The sequence below is a fragment of the Macaca mulatta genome, chromosome 1 (assembly GCF_049350105.2).
Source record: "Macaca mulatta isolate MMU2019108-1 chromosome 1, T2T-MMU8v2.0, whole genome shotgun sequence".
Classification (NCBI taxonomy): domain Eukaryota; kingdom Metazoa; phylum Chordata; class Mammalia; order Primates; family Cercopithecidae; genus Macaca; species Macaca mulatta.
The window spans coordinates 36,331,675-36,352,047 of NC_133406.1; the positions used below are offsets into that span (position 1 = coordinate 36,331,675).

At 38.8% G+C, this 20,373-nt stretch overlaps 1 protein-coding gene across 3 annotated transcripts in view; it reads left to right on the top strand.

Annotated features, from left to right (window-relative positions):
* RALGPS2 (Ral GEF with PH domain and SH3 binding motif 2) overlaps positions 1-8,995 on the top strand; it is a 201,141-nt gene extending 192,146 nt beyond the window's left edge. For all 3 annotated transcript variants that reach the window (XM_078000792.1, XM_015122899.3, XM_015122913.3), the window contains one exon: positions 3,482-8,995. In XM_078000792.1, the coding sequence (XP_077856918.1) occupies positions 3,482-3,511 (30 nt within the window). In that variant the 3' untranslated portion in view covers positions 3,512-8,995. The remainder of the gene's footprint in view (positions 1-3,481) is intronic.
* The last annotated feature ends 11,378 nt before the right edge of the window (positions 8,996-20,373 follow it).

Consider the following 20,373-nt stretch of genomic DNA (forward strand, 5'->3'; position numbering starts at 1 on the left):
TTTTTAAAATTTTTTTCTTTATTGTGGTCTCTGTTAATTTGAAGGAGTACTCTTCGAGTTCTGAGATTCTTTCCTTGGTTTGGTCTATTCTGTTGTTAATGCTTCCAATTGTATTATGAAATTCCTAGGCTGGGCGCTGTGGCTCTCGCCTGTAATCCTAGCACTTTGGGAGGCTGAGGCAGGCAGATCACTTGAGGTCAGGAGTTCGGGACCAGCCTGGCCAATATGGTGAAACCCCGTCTCTACTAAAAATAAAAAAATTAACCGGGCACGTTGGTGCACACCTGTAGTCCCAGCCACTACTGTAGTCCCAGCCACCAGGGAGGCTGAGACAGGAGAATCGCTTGAACCTGGGAGGCAGAGGTTGCAATGAGCCGATATCATGCCAGTGCACTCCAACCTGGGCAACAGAGCAAGACTCCATCTCAAAAAAAAAAAAAAGAAGAAGGAAAGAAAAGAAAAAGAAATTCCTAGAGTGAATTTTTTAATTCCAGCAGTTCAGTTTGGTTCTTTCTTAAAATGGCTGTGTTGTCTTTCAACTCTTGGATTGTTTTACTGTTTTCCTTAAATTGGGTTTCACTTGCTCCTGTATCTCACTGAGTTTCCTTGCTATTCAGATTCTAAATCCTATGTCTGTCATTTCAGTCATTTCAGTCTGGTTAAGAACCATTGCTGGGAAGCTATTGTAGTTGTCTGAAGGTAAGAAGACACTGTGGTTTTTAGAGTTGCTAGAGTTCTTGCATTGGTTCTTCCTCATCTGTGAGAGCTGATGTTCCTTTATCCTTTGAAGTTGCTGACTTTTGGGTGGTGGTATTTGTTCTTATGTTCTTTATTTCCCTTCAGGGTTCGACTGTGGTCTAAGTTGGGTATAGTCAATTGACTTCTTTTCTGGATGCCTTCAGAGAGCCAAGGTTCAGCTTGGCACTCCTGGGCTGTGTGCTGTAACTCCCAAGGGGCTGGGACCAGGCCGCTGGCTTTTTCCTCTGGCCTCTTGAGGTCAACCACCAGCTGCACTGGGTGGACCAAGGTGCTCCCAGGCTACTGGCAAAACCTCTCCATCAGGGGTTACTGGCAAAAGCACTTCCTCAGGGGTCACTAGTGAAAGTGTTCTGGTAGGTTAGTGGGGGCCACTGGTAAAAGCACTGTGGTGACAGTCACCTGCAAAAGCATTCCAACAGAATAGTGGAAGCTACACTGTGTGCCTGCTCTCATGGGAGTGGCCGAACAGGGACCTTGGGAGGGGCCAGCAGACAACGGGACATGCAGCTCAGACTCACCCTAGTCTCATGGGAAAGACAGCTCTGCTCTCTCCAAATATGATAGTTAACAAAGGTCAGAGCTACCTGGAGGAGTATGAAGGGCCTTGGTGGGTGGGCACCTATGGCCATGTTCCTTTGCAGCTTTCCCCACACCATACCCCCTGTGCTCCATGTAGACCTAAGCTCTGTCTCTGCCAGCTCTCCAGGCAGTTCTCTCTGGTAACTCAAATATCCCGGAGGATCATGGGATCTCCTGCCACTAGGATCCCAGCGGTTTGTGGTGAGAGTGGGCCATTCCACAGTTACTTTACTCACCCCTTCCTTAGGAGCTATTCAGGAATGAGTCCCAGCACTCCATAACCCTGTGCAGGGTTCCTAGCTTCTTTGCTTTTCAACCCTGGTTCTGCATCATCTCTCCACCCATTCTCAGTGCATCCTCTCAGAAGATAGGCTTGGAGTATGCTGGTCTACTAGATACTCAGATCTCTCTTGGTGGGAGAAACTCTTCCCGGCTATGTCTAGTTGGCCATCTTGTCCCGATCCCAAGGCCGTTTTTTTTAAATATTGTTGGAATGGGCTTTGTTCTCTCATAATTTTTATTGTTTCAAATATATATGAAACACTAATAGCAGTATTTGGTACCATTTTTAGCAACCTCCATAAAGAACATGAAATGCCATAGAGCAAAAATTATTTTTTTGCCTTGTCAAGTTAGTGTCTGGGGCAGATTGAAAGAAACAGATCTGGCTTTGTCTAGACTAAGCCTTTCAGAATTCACTTCATTTCTATACATTTTCTTTAAATGTAATTTAGGGTATTAAGACTCTCTCTTTTTTTAAATCTCAGATTCCAAGATGAATATAGATAATATATACATATACCAGCTTAAAGGTTCAATTTCTTTTACTGTATTAGTGAGTATTTCTGTGGAACAAGTCAACCAGATGTGTATAAGTGTTTGTTTCTATACTTAAAAGAATTAGAACAGTGGCAAATTTATAAGTAGAACCTGTGAAAGTTTTAGTAGAAAACTCTGACTCAAATGCAAAATACCTTAAACCACATTCAGGCAACTTAAAAAGAAATGAACCTTTACTTTACTTAAATATGAGTTTTTTGTTTTTTGTTTTCTGTTTTTTTTTGAGACAGAGTTTCACTCTTGTTGCACAGCCTAGAGTACAATGATGTGATCTTGGTTCACTGCAACGTCTGCCTCCCAGGTTCAAGCCGTTCTCCTGCCTCAGCCTCCTGAGTAGGTGGGATTACAGGCACTCGCCACACGCCCAGCTAATTTTTGTATTTTCAATAGAGATGGGGTTTCACCATGTTGGCCAGGCTGGTCTTGAACTCCTGACCTCAAGTGATCCGTCTGCCTCAGCCTCCCAAAGTGCTGGGATTACAGGCGTGAGCCACCGTGCCCGGCCAAATTTGAGTTTTTTATAATCAGGCCTGAAAATGTGTACTTTAAGCACTTGAGCATTTGTGTTGTATTTGATTTATAATTCAGTTATGATTATACTGTCCAACATAATTTTTTATTCAGAAGCTGCCACTTGTAAGATATTCATGTTTTTGCGTATAATAGGTTTCAGAGAGAGGTTGCTAAAGTGTGAGAGCTGTTCAACTGTCTTAAGGACAGAAAAGACCACTGACATGTGAATACCTCTACCAGTACAACTTTGGAAAACTGGTTTTGAGGATTTGTTTTAACTAGTGAAACTCTAATAAGGAATTTTGTTCTTCTGTACTTACTTTCATCATGATTTTACAAATAAATTCTTAGTAATGTTTGTTATAAAATTATTTTTGCTGATTTTAAAAATGTGCACCTAGGAATTTTTGTAATATGTAATGAGAAAATAAATAATGACAAGTGTATGTGGAATCTCACCCTACCAGAGTCATAGTCTTGCTCTATTCATTTATTCACTCAGTAAACGTATACTGAGCCCCCGTGTTAGACAAGAAAGATACTGTCTCTGCCCCTTCTCCTGTATAGATGTCATTTTACTAGAAAGACTATTAACTCATTGCAGTGGTTTCTCTTGAAAATGTTCTAGCATGTTAATTATTCATAAACTATTGAAGCTCCTTATATCAAGTTCCTTTTAAAAGATACTTAAGTGGAAAGATTTAGGCTTGCCTAAATAACAAGGAAAGATAAGAAATACTCCTTTGAAAAACAACTTTTAAACTCAGTTTTTAATGCTTATATTTTTTAGGTTCCTACAAACTTGATGACTTTTGAGTAGAAGCCTGAGAAAAAAAAAGAGAGGTGAACTATTGCTTCTATGTGAGCATGGGGACCTGATAAAAGAGCGCCAGCTATAAACCATCCTGTGCCAGGAAGAGCCCAGCGGCTCTGTCTCAGTCTTTGGAATTCTGAACCAAAAAAGCACTAATTTCAGGGAATGAATTGAGATATTCCCAGAGAACAAATTGGAGTTGCAGAACAAACTGCCATGAACCATGCTTCTTATCTCAGAACTGACCTGTGGAAACCACTGCCTTAAAAGAATGAAAGGAAAACCAACATGAAACACCAAATAGTGTGTGTGAATCTTCTGGCGGTGCTGTGCTTGGAATAGATCGTAGCTAATTTGCATTTCTTTTAACTTTGTAATAATTTTAGAGGGGGGAATTGCCTTTTTTAGATATACTTTAAAAAGGAAAAACGTATTCTTGCGGATTCCATCAGGAGCTGGTTTTGAACCGAGGTGAAGAGACTTAGCAGGGATTGTACCAGCAGCCCACCTGCAAGGTTTGTTCTCCCTCTAGTAGTCTGCAGCCTCACTGGCTTTCTCACAGCGAGAGTGTAGGAATGAGAAGTGTTAGTCATGTGAGTTGTTGGGTTTGTTTGAGATTGGGTGGGGGTGTTTGTTTTGTTTTGGATGAGGGGAGAATTTTTTAAACACTAAACTTCTGAAATGTAGTACTGTAAGGGGAACATTATTTCCTGCAGGAGGTACAAAGGCTGAGTGTTCATTTGCCAGACACTTTTTTTTAAGTAGGTTCCAGAAAACATGGTTTTTTCTAACTAGGGTTAAAGTTTAGCTTTCTATATGAATTCATTGTTGGACCACGGATCTGCTTAAGTAAAGAACTATAATCCCAACCTAAATTTTCTGAGATTTTACAATAATTAGATCTTTTCCCAAGTTAATTGGATTTTCCCTTCTCCCAGTCACAGGTGGTTTTTATCATCAAGACACATTGATATTTTGTCAGGATATTTTCTTTACAGTGTTTAATGTGCATAATGCCAGTTATTTTTTTATTATTCATTTTCTCTTCTTGTTCAATATGAGATACAGGATCATATTTGTTTAAAAGGTAACACATATAGATGTACGTATGTATTTTGTTATAAGACATACAGAATAATTTTAAGAGGGATAAAGGTGAAAATGTCAGATTCTGGAAATTTTGAGTATCTAAACTTTATACTTCTTGTGTGATTTACCATAAACATACCAAAACATTTTTCTGAAAATTTACTGTAGTAGGTCTCTGACTTGAAGCCACATTTTGTCAGTAGTTGACCAAGCAGTTTTATGAGAACTCTTCTATGCAATAATGCATTTAATTTCTAAAGTAAATGTCAAATTATTTTAAAAAAAAGTTTGAAGGTGAGATGCCTTAGAATTTTAACGAACAATGACACTCAAACAAAGGCTATGTGTTGAATGTTATAAACTCTTGAGACATAATAAATTTTAGCAGTGGCCCAGAGTAAGGTAATGCTTTGTGACCGATATCTACTAATAGACATCTGTTACTTTGGGCTTCACATAAAATTTCTCACATTCATATTCTTAGAGAATTTTATACTTTTTTATTATAAGTATTTTGCCCTTGAGTGCATGAAACTTCAATCGAAAATATTGCTTATACAATAAATAGCTTAAAATCCATCCAAAGGAAAAGAGAAGAGCTTTTTTTGAGTGTTAAGTTTTTTAATTTAGTTTTACGTTTGGAAAAGATGTTAAGAGTTCAAATATGCTTCTTGTATAGCAGAAATACCATTATTTCTGGGGGTTAGTGACGTAGGCTGGAGAGGGCAAAAGTTTCCTCTGCTGAATGATTTTTCAATTAATGCTCTAAGCTTAACCCATGTTGGGTAATAGAAAGCCACCACCTGCTTAGCCAGCAGTATTACTACGTAGACCTTGCACATATTACTTTTGTTTTGCATTTTTTTTTAATTTCTTAATTTGTTTATTTCTCTTCAGAAATAGTGTTTTTAACAGTGTATGTGCTTTTTTAAAAAGTATTGTGAATGAGAACCCTGTGGATTTTTTTTTATTTCATTTGTTTGTCATAAATAAGCTAACGTAGACATATTGTAGGTTAACCATATCTGGGGAAATATGCAGTTGGAAGTCAGAGCCTGACATCACATAGTTTTGCCAAAGGGAGAGAGCTAAGCTGGAAGATGTGTTTGATATTTTCAGCTCTAAATATTAATGGATGCTTGCTTTGAATAATATAGTGTTCAAATTTGGTTAATAGTTTGTAGATAGACTTGTGGCCTCGGACTGACTAAATTTCTTAACAGTGAAGAAGTCATTGTTGTTTTTCTGTCTTTAAAATTTATTCATTCAAAAAATTAGGCATTGCTTTTTAAGATTATTTTAGCATTTGAAGTAAATTGAGAACAGAAAAGTGAGTTAAAATAGTGTAGGTGAATTTTTTATCTATAATTCACCAAATAATAACTGATAATAATTCAAAGAAAATATGTTACCAAAATATATTAAATATTTAGATAGTTCATTCGTGGGAAGATGAATCTTCTTATTAAGCCTACCCTCAATTGTAAATAAGTGACTCAAAAGCTCAAAATGTTCATCAGCATTAAGGTCATTTGTTTCGCCGTTAGCCAAGAAGAACTCATTAGAAATTCAGTTGTAATTTAAATTTAAGCCTGTTTATGATAAGCATAATGATTGGCATGTTATACAGCCTGTGAAAATAACTACAGAATGACCTTCCAGAGCACTATTTTTGGCCTCATGCCCACTCTGTTCAGGCTCTGCTGTTTTTCAGAATATGATTTTTACCTCCAGACAGTAAGAATTGAACAAGAACTGATCAAACACACCTTCCTATTTTGTTTTCTTCACTATGTAAATATTATTTGGGTAAACATTACAAAAAGGGATCCAAACAATTTGAATTTCAGTATTTTTTTCTCCCTGGGCATGTGCTTCAATTTCAAATATTTTTTCTGTGTGGAAAATGCCAGGTAACTATTGCACTACCTTCTATGTGGACTGTGTTGGTATTGGTTCTTAATGTATATCAAAAGTCAGGGTGTTTATAACTGCAAAGTTTGTGTAAGTGGCTTTATTCCTCTTCTAGAAGATTTATGAGGAGCCTAGGAAGCACTATTGGTACAGGAGGAAAAAAGAATGGAAAACATGTTTACAGACTCCTTATGAGCTTAAACTGGGGCCCTCAAAGAGCAACCTGTTGATCTTTTGGCCAAATGACTTGAGCATAAGTCTTTTATTTCTTTTTGAAGTTAAATTGTAAGCTGTATACCTTTACTACTGAAAACAAAACTATAGGGCATCATACTAATCGAAAATCAATAGTAACAGGTTTAATCCATTGGCTTTTTAAATGAATAGATCTAGTATTGATTTCCTTCCTGTTTTTTTGAGGCACATTCCTTTACAACCAGTTTTTAAACCACCACGTAATCATCTTCTGCAAACAAGGGGTACCAGTGTTGCCTAACAGAAGATAATCTTTAATAAAGTAAATCCTCTGCTTCAAAGGCTTTTGAAATAATTGGATCCCTTTTTGAAAATGAAGATGAGTTTAACTGTGTCCAGGTGGAATAATAATACTGCTGTTGCATGAGATGATACAAAGCAAGTGATGAGGTTGGTCTGACTTCTTTAGTGACCTTTTAGGGTTTGCTTTTATTTTCTCTCTTTTGTATTATTTCTTTCAAACATAGTAAATATATGATTTTGCAGCCAGAGTAGTATTCTGTTTTTTCTAAGCTTTGAGATACAAATATTGCTATTTTATTGCATTGATGATGAATTACTTTCCATGTGAACCTTTTCAAAATGATTTAAGTACCTTTGATTTTGCTCCACTAAAAATGGCTTGTGTCTAAAATGACATTTTTTTCCCCCAATTTGGAGGGTTCTAATGAAAGAGTTCCAGGCATAAAAACTCTTTTGCTTATTGAAAGCAATTTGATTACACCTTTGTCTCAAGTTTTAGTGGGGAGAAAATTTGGTCAGTGCCTTATTATTTGAAGAGCAATTTTAGGGCATCAAGTATGACAATAATCACGTGCCCTCTTGCTCCTCTTATTTCAGGAGTGTGTGCTATCCCTCTCTCCACCAGCTTAATCTTTCTCACCCCAAGTCTAACAAAGTCTTTACAGAAACCTCTGTAGGTAATTGTTTCAGTCCTCCTTGGTTTTTGAGTCTTTTTAAACAAGCTCCCACCCTGCTTCTGTCCTTTTAGAGTAGAAGATTAAAAATAAACCCACCCCAGTCAACCTGTAGATAAGCACTCTTAAAAACGAATTTGAAGAGCACTCTTCAGCCAAGTTCGGTTTTATTTTGTTGTTGATGTTTTGAGCATACATTTAATTGTAAGGCCTTTTGGAAAAGCCCTAAAAGAATAAGATACAACCAGAAATACTTGAGTTTTGTTAAATGTACTGAAATCTTGTAATAAAAATCCCTTTGGCCAGAAATGAGATTTATTTCCATTTATTTTTGCATTTAAGTAACACTCAAAACAAACAAGTAGTCACTTAACCTGCCAGTTATTATTTTCTTGAAAATATGCAAGAAAGTAAAAATATCTTATATAAATTAAAAGAAAGTTAAGAGATTAAGCTAGTTTTCTCAGTGAAAGCAAAGCTTGGAAATATTTTTCTTCTCTCAGATTATTGGGAGACCTGGAGCTACCGGATGTTAACTTGAGTCAAGATGTTCTTTTCACATTTTTTTAAAGGGCTAGTATGTTCTACAGTAGGCAAGTAGTCATTCAAGCCAAGTGAAAGAGTTAACTGGTCCTTGAGGATTGTTAGCAGAATTTGAATTTTGACCCTGGCCATTTGTACTACAGAAGTGATGGTGGGATTAAAAGAATACATAATTACAGTGTTTCGGGATTGGGCTCTTTTTTGTCTTAATAGAAAAGCAGAAACTTCATAAATATTAGCCGTGCTTTAGATACCAGATAACAAATATTGTTTCCCCTGAAGATATGACCTACTAGAACTACTCACATATATATAGTCCAGTCATTACTAACTTAATAGTTATGGTGAAACAGCTGATAATAAGTCAGCAGACTCTCAAGAGTTTCTGTACCTTGATTATTGACAAATTCATTGTTTTACATCCTACCGAAGTACATGTGTGTGGGGAAGGGGTGGGGAACTGGTTCACAATATAATCTAAAGGAGATCAAACATCTGTAGGGACAGGTACCCAGTGATAATAATATATCTGAAAACACAAGCCATTTTTATTCTTTATCCCAATTAACTTGAGGTACTCTAATGATGAAGCACTCGATTGCACTATGACCTCCTTGAGTGATGTGCAGCTTGGTTCCTCTCTCACTTTTTGTTTCTTTTTAATGTGCAAATGTGAGTGTGCGATCTTCAGTGTGTCTGCATAAGCTAACTTAAAATGAATTTAAGTACAGTTTTCTGAAATATTTCTATTGAAATAAATTACTTAAAATCATAGATTGTGTGAGGATGTTTCTGTTACTGTATTTGCATTTTTATCATTAACTTTTAAGGTGCAAATAAACTTTAAGTTGATTTTTTCCCCTTTCTAAGGTAGTCAGCAAGGCTATTGTTGGTACAGGGAAAGTTCTGAAAAAACTTTAGTTACTCTTCTCTAGCCCAAGAAAAGAATGTGCCACCTCGCATGTGGACAAATGGGGTTGTGGGGAATAGAGAGTAAGGGCAGAACATTTCCAACTACATCTCCCACTCTGAGTATGTGATACGATAGCAGTAGTCCCCAAAGAGGCTCTCTTTGCTAATACATAACATTTTTTTTTCTTTTTACCATTTCTGAAAACAATCCATCTTCCAACCCATGGAGCTTTAAATTGGAAGAGGTACAGAAACACCTGTGTGGAGTCTGCTGTAGGCTTTTGGCTGGGTATTAGTTATGCTTGAGGATTCCACTTTAGCTTAGCCACTGCATGGTTTAGGAACCCCCATCCAAGACAAGCCCAATATTTTGGCAAACCGTAATTCAGTTTTCAGCAGTTTTCTCACCTCCATAGTGCCCTTTGAAAATTCTCACTGTCCCTTTGCTTGCACCAAAAGAGGAGAATGACACTTCTTTGATGGGGCCAACCTGTCGTTACCTCATCTAGTACCACCTTTGTCATACGTCAGTTTCCCATGTATGCAGAATTTCCTAGGTCCCCTTTCCTATTTCAATAGTTGTTTGTCCCAACCAATACCATATTTTCTTCATTACTATGTAGCTGTATAAGTTGGTATCTGGTGAGCTAATTGTATGTTCTTCAAAATTACCTTAGCTCTTCTTGATTTTGTCTTTGCTGTAAATTCTGGGATCAGTTTGTTATGCTCCATGAAAACACTGTTGTTATTTTTAATTGAAATTACTTTGGATTTATAGGTTAATTTGAGAATTAACAGTTTTGAAAAATTTACTCCTTTCATCTGTAAACATGTCTCTCCATTTATTTAGGGTTTTTAATGTCCTTCAGTAGTGCTTTACAGTTTTCTCCCGAGTAGTCTCTTAACATTTTTTATTAGTTCATGTCTAAGTAAGTTAGTTTTTCTTTCTATTGTGAATACGACGTTTTTGTTACATTTCCTCATTGATTATTGTGTATAGGAATGTCATTGGTCTTTATGTTGATCCTTACATCTAGCAACTTTGTTGAACTCCCTTACCTAGTTATAATGGTTTGTCCAGAGATCTGTTGGAATTATATTAGCGGCAAATAAGAATAGTTGTGTCTTCCTTTCCAATCTTTGTACCTTTTTTTCTTGTTTTACCCTTCTTTGGCTAGGACTCCAGTACAATATTGGATTAGAAACAGTGGTAGAATGCCAAAGAACTTAATTACCCAGTCTCCTCAGAAAACCTCAGAATATAACACAGCCCTAGAATGAACCCCAAGTATGTTCTAGTGTAGCCCAAGTATAATCTTTATTGTATTTTTAGGCCAACCATCCACTTAAATTTCTCCTTTTTCTTGTAAAGTATGTTTATAGTCTTAGGCAGAAAATAAGTGGCATTTGCTCTCAGCCACCACTTACCAGTCAAAACTAAATAAAATAGTGGGTCACAGGGATATTGCAAAATTTAGAGTATCTGCGTGTAATTAATTTTCTTACTCTATGTAACTGATTCTCAACTGGAAGTGATTTTGTCCCCTAGGAGATACTTGTCAGTGTCGACAGACATTTTTGGTTGTCACAACTGGGAGAGGGTTCTTCTGGCATCTAGTAGGTAGAGAGGTAAGGGATGCTGCTAAACATCCTACGGTGTACAGGCTACCCCCCAACAAAGAATTATCTGTTCCAAAATGTCAATAATGCCAAGGTTGTGAAATCCTGCTCTATGTGAGTGACTTATTGTATCTCATAAGTTGAATATATTGAGCTTGGTTGTAGGAAAGAGTTCAGTTAACTTTTCCCTGGAAGTTAACCTTTCTTACAGAAGTTTAACCTACTGGCCAGAGGGGATAAATTAATAGAATGGGAATATATTCATGGCCTGGACCATAATGTGTTATTCTTCAAGTATTTGTTGAGTTAAAAGCTACATGTTTCAACCTAAAATAGATTTTAGGGGACATTCTAAATAGTGCAGACCTGCAGATACGTTTGTCTACCTCTGTGTGATTATTCCAAGTCTGAAAAGATAACCCCAATAGCAGTAGGACAAAATAGGTTATCAATATGTCAGGCTGCATTGTTTATTTGACTATTCTGAGCTTTAATTAAACCAGAAGCTATTTACTTTTTGTTCTTAGAATAGTGTTATATCCACATTATAAAAAGTTCAATTACAGAATAACTATAGAGTAAAAAATGCATGTCTCACCTATCAAATTCCCATCTCCAAATTTAATAAAAACATCTGTCTTTGACTCAATTCCTGTAATCCTAGCCTAGTTTCTTTCAGTCTCAGGCTCTGAAGGTTGATTTTTCACTTTCCTCAAACCTTTGCCCAATCTAAGACCCTTAACATATACTCTAGTGCTGTCAGAGCTAAAAGCATAAAAATAATAGTCCTTACTCCACATAGACTTGTGATGCAGTGGTTACATTATTTTTTATTTGGTCGAATTAGCTGTAAAAATGATTATAAGAGAGTACTTAGAACAAATATATGCCAACAAATTGAATAACCTAGAAAATGGACAAATTTCCAGAAACTCAAAATGTACCAAGATAAAATCACAAAGAACATCTGAAGAGACCTATAACTAGTAAGGAGCTTATAGATCAGTAATCAGAAACCTCCCAAAAAAGAAAGACCATGAACCTGATGGCTTCATGGTGAATGATAAAACATTTAAAGACAAATTAGTACCAATCCTTCTAAAATTTTTGCAAAAAATTAAAGCTGAGGGAACACTTCCTAATTTATTCTATGAGGCTAGCATTATCCTGATACCAAAGTCAGACACAGACACTGCAAGAAAACCACAGACCAATATCTATTATGAGCAATTTATGCAGAAATACTTAACAAAACACTATAGTTTTACTTTCAGCAGCATATTACAAGGATTATGTAACATGACTGAGTGGGATTTATTCCTGAAATGCAAGGATGGTTCAACATGAAAATCAATGTAATACACCATATTAACAGAATGAAGGAAAAAAATCTTAGGGGATGCAGAAAAAGTGTTTGACAAAATTCAACACCCTTTCATGATTAAAAAAATAATAACAACAAACTAATAGATTCTACCTCAACATAATAAAAGCCATATATGGAAAACCCACAGCAAATACACTGAATGGTGAAAGACTGAAAGCTTTTCCTCTGAGATCAGGAACAAAGCAAGAATGTACACTTTCACCACTTCTATTGAACATGGTACTGGAAGTTCTAGCCATAATTGGAAAGGGAAAGATAAAATTATCTCTGTTCACAGATGATATGATTGTATATGTAGAAAACCCTAAAGATTACACATACACACTATTAGAACAAATAAATGAACCCAGCAAAGTAGCAGGATACAAAGTCAACACAAAAGTCAGTCACATTTCTATATGCTAACAATGAGCTATCTGAAAATTACAAAATTCCGTAGCATCAAAAAGAATAAAATAGGAACTAACTTAACCAAAGAGGTAAAATATTTGTGCAATGAAAACTGTAAAACATTGCCAAAAAAAATTAAAGGCAAATAAATGGAAACATATCGCCTGCTCCTGGATTGAAAGACAATATTGTTAAGATGTCAGTACTACCCAAATCGATGTATAGATTCAATGCAATCCCTATTATAGTGTTTTCTACAGAAATAGAAAACCCCATTCTAAAATTCATATGGAATCTCAAGGAACACCTAATAACCAAAACATTTTTAAAAAGAACAAAGCTGAAAGACTTATTTTCTGATTTCAAAACTTACTACAAAGCTACAGTAATCAAAGTACTGTGGTACTAGCGTAAAAACATAAACCTACAGGATAGAGTAGAGAGCCTAGAAATAAACCCTCGCATATATGGTCAAATGATTTTTGACAGGGTGCCAAGACACCCATAAGGAAAGGAGTCTTTTCAAATGGCGCTGGGGAACTGTATATCCACATGCAAAAGAATGAAGTTGGATGCTTACCTAACACTGTATACAAAAATTAACTCAAAATGAATCAAAGACCTTAATGTAAGACCTGGGTCTATAAGTCTTACTGAAGATGACATAGGGCAAAAGCTTCACATCATTGAAATTGGCAGTGACTTTATAGATATGACACTAAAGGCACAGGCAACAAATTGGACTTAATGAAAATTTAAGATGTGTGTCATGGACAATATAAACAGTAAGAAAGCCACCCACAGAACGGGAGAAGGCATATGCAAATCATCTAGCTGATAAGGGATTAATACCCAGAATGTATAGAGAACTGAAACTCAGCAACAGAAATAATTCAGAAATGGGCAGAGAACTTGAATACACATTTCTCTGAAGAAGACTGCCAATAAATACATTTTTAAAAATGCTTAAGTATCAGTAATAATTAGGGAAATGCAAATCAAGGGTACAGTGAGATACCACATCCCACCCATTGGGATGGCTACTATCAAAAAATAAGTAAACTAGTATTTGGTGAGGATGTGGAGAAATTTAAAGACCTGATTGGATTGTTAAAGGTAAAGCTACAAAGACAGTGAAAGGAAATCTCTGTGAACCTGGGTGGGAAAGAACTTAAATCCCTCAAAGCCCTTCCGTAAATACAAAAACAGGGTTTCTGTTCAATTGACAACACAAAGTTAACAGACTGGTGAAAATTTGGAAGAAAACTTTTGGAGTTTATAAGAGCAAAATATTAATGTCAAGAAGATACAGGACATTTTTGCAAAATAAAATGAGGGAAAATGGGCAAACGGATATGAACAGACTATTTATAAAGGGAAGTCTAAATCATGAAAAAAATACTCAACCTCACTAGTAGAGAAGTGCAAGGTGAGAGCTGTCATGTTATATATGTTCTATCAAATTGGTGAAAAATAGCCAGATAATACCGGTTATGGTTTGGGGGAAACTGGAATCCTCAATGCACTCAGGTGAGGGTATAAACTGGTGAGGCCATGCCAAAGAACATCTGGGCAGTATTAGGGAAATCGTGTATGTGTATAGAGCACAGGAATAAGGATTCTGATGCCAGAATTCAACTGCCTGGTTCTGTCACTTAACTAGTGGCAGGACCTGGAGCAGGTGACTTCATCTCTCAATTTCCTCATCAGTAAAATGTGCGCAGTGTCAGAACCCATGTCATAGAGTTGTAAGGCTAAACTTAGCTGATAAATCTCAAGCGCTAGAGCAGGGCTAGTGCATAGGAAACACTTGGTCACTGGGGGGAGAGTTAGTGTCATTGTTACGCTGTAACGTGCTAGCTGCTCTTGGAATCAGGCACTGGGAGTGAGATTAGGAATGGGGGGAAATTCTACATGGAACAGTTACAAAACAGTTATAAAACTAGTCACAAGAGTCAGGTCTTTGCAGTTACCTATGAATTAAGTCACAGTGAACTAAGGAGTATCTTCACCTGTATATCGAATATAGAAATAAATGAGGCATATTCCTTATGAACAAACTAGCAAGGAGAGAAAAACATAAAGAAAGCTACCTATAGAACAATTCCCGTGGTCGGGTGCGGTGTCTCACACCTGTAATCCCAGCACTTTGGGAGGCTGAGGTGGGCAGATCACCTGAGGTCAGGAGTTTGATACCAGCCTTTCCAGCATGGTGAAACCCCATCTCTACTAAAAATACAAAAATTAACCAAGTGTAGTGGCAGGCACCTGTAATCCCAGCTACTCGGGAGGCTGAAGCAGGAGAATCGCTTGAACCCGGGAGGCAGAGGTTGCAGTGAGTCAAGATGGCACCACTGCACTCCAGCCTGGGTGACAGAGTGAGTCTAAAAAATAAAAAATAAATAAATAAAAATTCCCATTTATTGTTTGGGGTTTTTTGGGGGGTGACGGGGAGGGGGTGCAGTTGTTTGGGTTTTTGTTTTGAGACAGAGTCTCGTTCTGTCGCCCAGGCTGCACTGCAGTGGCGCTATCTTGGCTCAGTGAAACCTTCATCTCCTGGGTTCAAGCGATTCTCGTGCCTCGGCCTCCTGAGTAGCTGGGATTACAGGTGTACGCTACCATGCCCACCTAATTTTTGCATTTTTAGTAGAGACAGGGTTTCACCATGTTGGCCAAACTGGTCTCAAACTCCTGGCCTCAAGTGATCCACCCGCCTCGACCTCCCAAAGTGTTGAAGTACAGGCGTGAGTCACTGCACCGGCCTTATTTTGTTTTGTTTTGTTTTTATAGAGACAGGGAGTTGCCATGTTGCCCAGACTGATCTTGGCCTCAAGTGATCCTCCCGCCTTGGCTTTCCAAAGTGCCAGGATTACACGCATGAGCCACTGCGCCCAGCCTATTGTTGATTATTAAGAGGAGTATTTTAGCCACATGGGTTAGATCGCTGGAGGGCCTTGTATAAAATACAGACTTCTGAATGCCACCCCACCAGCCAAATCAGAATCTGAGGCCAGGGCCTGCTACACACTAAAATTTGCACCTGACTTGCCCACAGCCCAAGTTAAACCGAAAGTAACAGCTGCTGAATTTGCTTTATTATTGCCTGATGGTCAGACCCAAGCTTTTCAGAAACCATTGGCATCTGTGTTAAGCTGTTGTGGGAGAAAGACAAACAAGCAGGCTGTCATTTTTACTGCCAGAGACGACTATGAGATTTTAATGTGAAAAGTGGACATTTTTTAATTGAGTTAGAAGAAAAACCTGGAGATTTGTAAGCAATTAACAATAGGTACAATCAGTGAGCCCCCTGCCAGCTGTAAGTCCTCTAGTAGCCATGTTTTATGACTTTACGTAACCTAAATCATGTTTTAACAAATTTTAACCGCGAAAACATAGGGTTAGAATTTCCGTTTTAAAAGAGAAATGACTACACTTTTGAGGGTGATTGTATCTCCCTGGATCTTTGAGTTAGACAGCCTAAGAAAATATCCAGATATGGCCTGGTGCAATTTGAATTGAGACCTCTGATTCTGGACTAACTTGCTGGGGTACAGTTAATGAAATTCTGTCTCATTCCAAATCAAAATACTGCACTTGAGTAACAGATTCTATATGCTTCCTTGCTTTTACTTAAAACTGATTCCCCTCTTAAAGGAGAACTCATTGCTGTCTCTATGTTTTTTGTTCTCTAAAAAGAGCCTTTTATTCTGTGTTCATGTTGGTTAAAGTAGTCTCCAAGTGCTCTTTGTTCTTTGAGCTGACTGGTAGCAGGAGGGCTTCTGCAGTCATGGGACTCCCAGGGCCACATCTTACTATTGTTTGAAAGTGACAAGCGGTTCCCTGTTACAGCACAAGCTTATTTTACCCACTCCCTCTCTCTCAACTCACAGGAAAGGGAAAAGGACAGTTAAGAGAACATATCAAATGATGAGAGTGTTTCATAACATACTGAGCTGTGCATTTTGAAGCAGTGAAGAGGATTTTTCCAGTAACACTAACCGACAAGAATTTAGAAACCATCAGTACATACACCTGTTCCTGAAGGAGGTCACGAGCTTTCCAGGCTCCTTTAAATATGGAAGGGAAATACCTCCAGTAGTGCCTAAACCAGATTCTCTCTCTTCCCTTATACTTCTATTGTTAGAGTTGAATCTTTCATGTTAGCCTTTTTTTTCTTTTTTTGTCAGTGTGTGTCTCACTTTTGGATTTCTACTTAATCTTTCATTTACAGTGCATTGTCTCCCTTCATATTTTATTTAGATCAGTGGTTCTTAAGTTTGGCTGCAATTTAGAATCACCTAGGGAGTTTTTAAAAGTCCCAGTTCTCAGGCCGCACACCAGACCAGTTCTATCAGAATCTGTGGGTGGGAGGCCAGGCCAGGATCCAGGCATTAGTAATTTTTGAAAGCTCCCCCAGGTGACTTGAGTATCTAGCTCAGGTTGAGAACCAATATTTAGATTGTTGGTCTATAAGCATTACAGAGCCTTTAGGACAGTGGTTCTCAAACTTTAGGGGGCAACAGAATCCCTGGAGGCCTTATTAAAATGCAGAAATTAAAAATGGGATTAGAAAGGGAAGCATCAGAGGGTCCATCCTGAGCTATGCGTGAATGTGAATGGGGCCCCTTCAATATCATGATTATATGAGTTGGAGGATTAGAGGGCAAAAAAGAAGACACCACCCAACCCTTAGGAAGCTCAGGATCTTGCAAAGGAGGTAGAGCTCACACCTGGGCAGCAACGAGTTTCCTGAGCAGCCATGAAGCAGCAGAGAGAGCCTGGGGCTGACAATGCCTTTCCTCCCATTCCGTCAGAGGTGTTTGAACCGGAGCAACTCCATCTTGAACAGGGGCTGGGTAAAATGAGACAGACCTACTGGGCAGCTGCATTCCCAGACGGTTAAGGCATTCTAAGTCGCAGGATGAGATAGGGGGTTGGCACAAGATATAGTAGGCCGTAAAGACCTGGCTTATAAAACAGGTTGTAGTAAAAAAGCTGGCCAAAACCCACCAAAAGCAAGATGGCAATGACAGTGACCTCTGGTCATCCTCACTGCTACAGTCTCACCAGCGCCATGACAGTTTACAAATACCATGGCAGCGTTAGGGAGTTACTGTACATGGTCTAAAGAGGGGATGCATGAATAATGAATAATCCACCCCTTGTTTAGCATATCACCAAGAAATAACCATAAAACTGGGCAACCAGCAACCGTTGAGGCTGCTCTGTCTGTGGTGTAACCATTCTTTTATTCCTCTACTTTCTTAGTAAACTTCTTTTCACTTTACTCTATGGACTGGCCCTGAATTCTTCCTTGCCCAAGATCCAAGAGCCCTCTCTTGGGGTCTGGATCAGGACCCCTTTCTTCTAACAGTTCCATCTGGGGCAGATCACCTAACCTCCCCTGAATTTCCATGCTGACTTCTGCAAAATTGGAACATTAACAATGTTTTGACTGCTTGCAGCGGTAGTTACTCGCAAAACCTTTTGTAGTTACTCGCAAAAGGATTATTTGAAAACATCCATAATTCTCTTTCCCCCTCCCTAACAATAACAAAATATTTTGAAACTACAGAAAGAAAAAATTGTTTTGTATTTGAATGCATTAAATAGGGCCATTTCCTCCAGTTCACTATATAGTCCCCACCACTCACTATAGCCTTTTTTTTTTTTTTTTTTTTGAGACCGTGTTTCACTCTTGTTGCCCCGGCTGGAGTGCAATGGCAGAATCTCTGCTCACTGCATCCTCCACCTCCCAGGTTCAAGTGATTCTTGTGCCTCAGCCTCCTGGGTAGCTGAGATTACAGGCATGCACCACCATGCCTGGCTAATTTTTGTATTTTTAGTAGAGACGAGGTTTCACCATGTTGATCAGGCTGGTCTCAAACTCCTGACCTCAGATGATCCACCCGCCTCAGCCTCCCAAAGTGCTGAATCACAGGCATGAGGCACCCCACTATAGTGGGGTCTTCTGACTGATGTTTCTTTACCAACCCAGGTGTTGTCATGTGATGCCTAGAACTGGGCATCCCATCTTATGACCAAGATAAGGCTGGCCCTTGAGCAAAGCTGGTCCTCAGAGAACAGAAGGGAGAGATGGAAAGAACCTAGGCCCATAATTATTTTCTTGTGCTGCTGAACTAACCCTAGAAGAGCTTTACTTCTCTGGGCTTTCAAGAAAGAGGAAAAAGAAAAATGGGAGAAAGATGGGGAAGAAGAAAAAAGGAGAGAAAGGAGAAAAAGAAGGGAGAGAGGAGAGGGAGGGAGGAGAGAAGGAGGGAAAAAGAAGAAGAAGAAAGGGGGAAAAATCAGCCACCTTTAAGACTTTTACATGTGCTGGTAAGTAATAATATAGCTTAAAAAATACATTTCTGCTTGTGTAGCCCAATTTATTAATTTTTAAAACTATGATCAGATGGTATTGATTAGTGGTCTCAAAATAAGGGAGAGAAACACCTGTTTCTTGTGTTATTTTTTATTAAAGCAGGGAACAAATGGGACCTTCACAGTCCTTAAAGATGAAATACCCCCAAACCAAACCAGAGTTCACTGGCAAAGCAACGCAGTATCCTTCCATCTCGGAGGGTCCTGACCCGCCTCTGTCCCGAACCCCACAGCTCTGCTGGAAAGGGAACGTTTCCTTCCTTTACTTTGTAAACCAGATCCAGGGCCCTGCTGGTGCTCAAGTCAGCTGTGAGGCTGACACACTGCCTCTTGGGGTCAGTTTGGCCCCCTCAGCCGGCCCTGGGGATGCAGCCACGCCCTCAGCCCCCTTGGGGCCCTGTCTTCCCTTCCTTAGCAGTACCAGCTTCTTCAGAGACTCTGGAATCTCATAAACATTGAAGCCAGATTGTTTCCCTCTTTGCTTTTGTTTTGATGTATTTTTAAATAATTAGGCTTTTACTCAAGTATTTTCGTTCTCCACTGGCTGAGGGGCAGCTTTCACACCACACTAGGGCAAGGCATGCTACTATGGTATCCAGTAAACAGTTGCCAAACAAAGCCAAAAGTTCTCTTTTGTACTTGTTGTTCTTCCATCTGCCCTGAGCTATGTAATAGCTGTCAAAATATGTCACCCCCTGCACCTCCGTGCAGGGTTTAAGAAAAGCAGCTCCTTGGACTTTTGCCAGCGACTTCCTTGCAACATCTTAATTATCCATTTTTTGCTTAGCAAGTCAGTCTAGAAAGAGCTGCTTCTTTTATTCTTGAAAAGTAAGTAATTGGGAATGTTCAGTGAAAACCAGTATGTGCTGAACTTCTGGTCTGTGCTAGGTTCTGGGGAAGGGGAGGCAGTCCCTGACCAAGGGGATCTCACAGTCAGTGAGGAGAGTGTCCCCTGAGGCTGCTGGGAAGAAGTAACACATTTCCCTGTCCAGTGGCAACTACCTCCCCATCACCTAATCCCTGCACCCAGAGCCCAAACTCATCCTAAGCAAAGGCAACCAGGCAGCTGTTCTCCTGTTCACCCCACCTCAGGTCCTCACTACATTCCTACCAATACCATTCTAAGCTCCCAACACATTTTGTGAAAGTCAGTCAGTTCAATTCATCATATAGTCATTGGTTCTAATGTCTTGATTCTAAGCTTATTTTATACATTGTGTCTAATTTATTCTTTATAACAACGCTATGCAGTAGAGATACTTCTTCATGAATTACAACCAGAGAACTTGGAGAGGCTGAAGAATTTGCCTGCAGTCATCCAGTAAGGAGGTGGAGCCAGGATTCAAACTCTGGTCTGATTCCCGGCCCTGGTGGACACTGGCTTTCAGAGCTGTAACTTGCAATTTTGGTGCCCAGAACCAGCCGCACAAAAGCTCCACAAATGACTTTGTGATTTA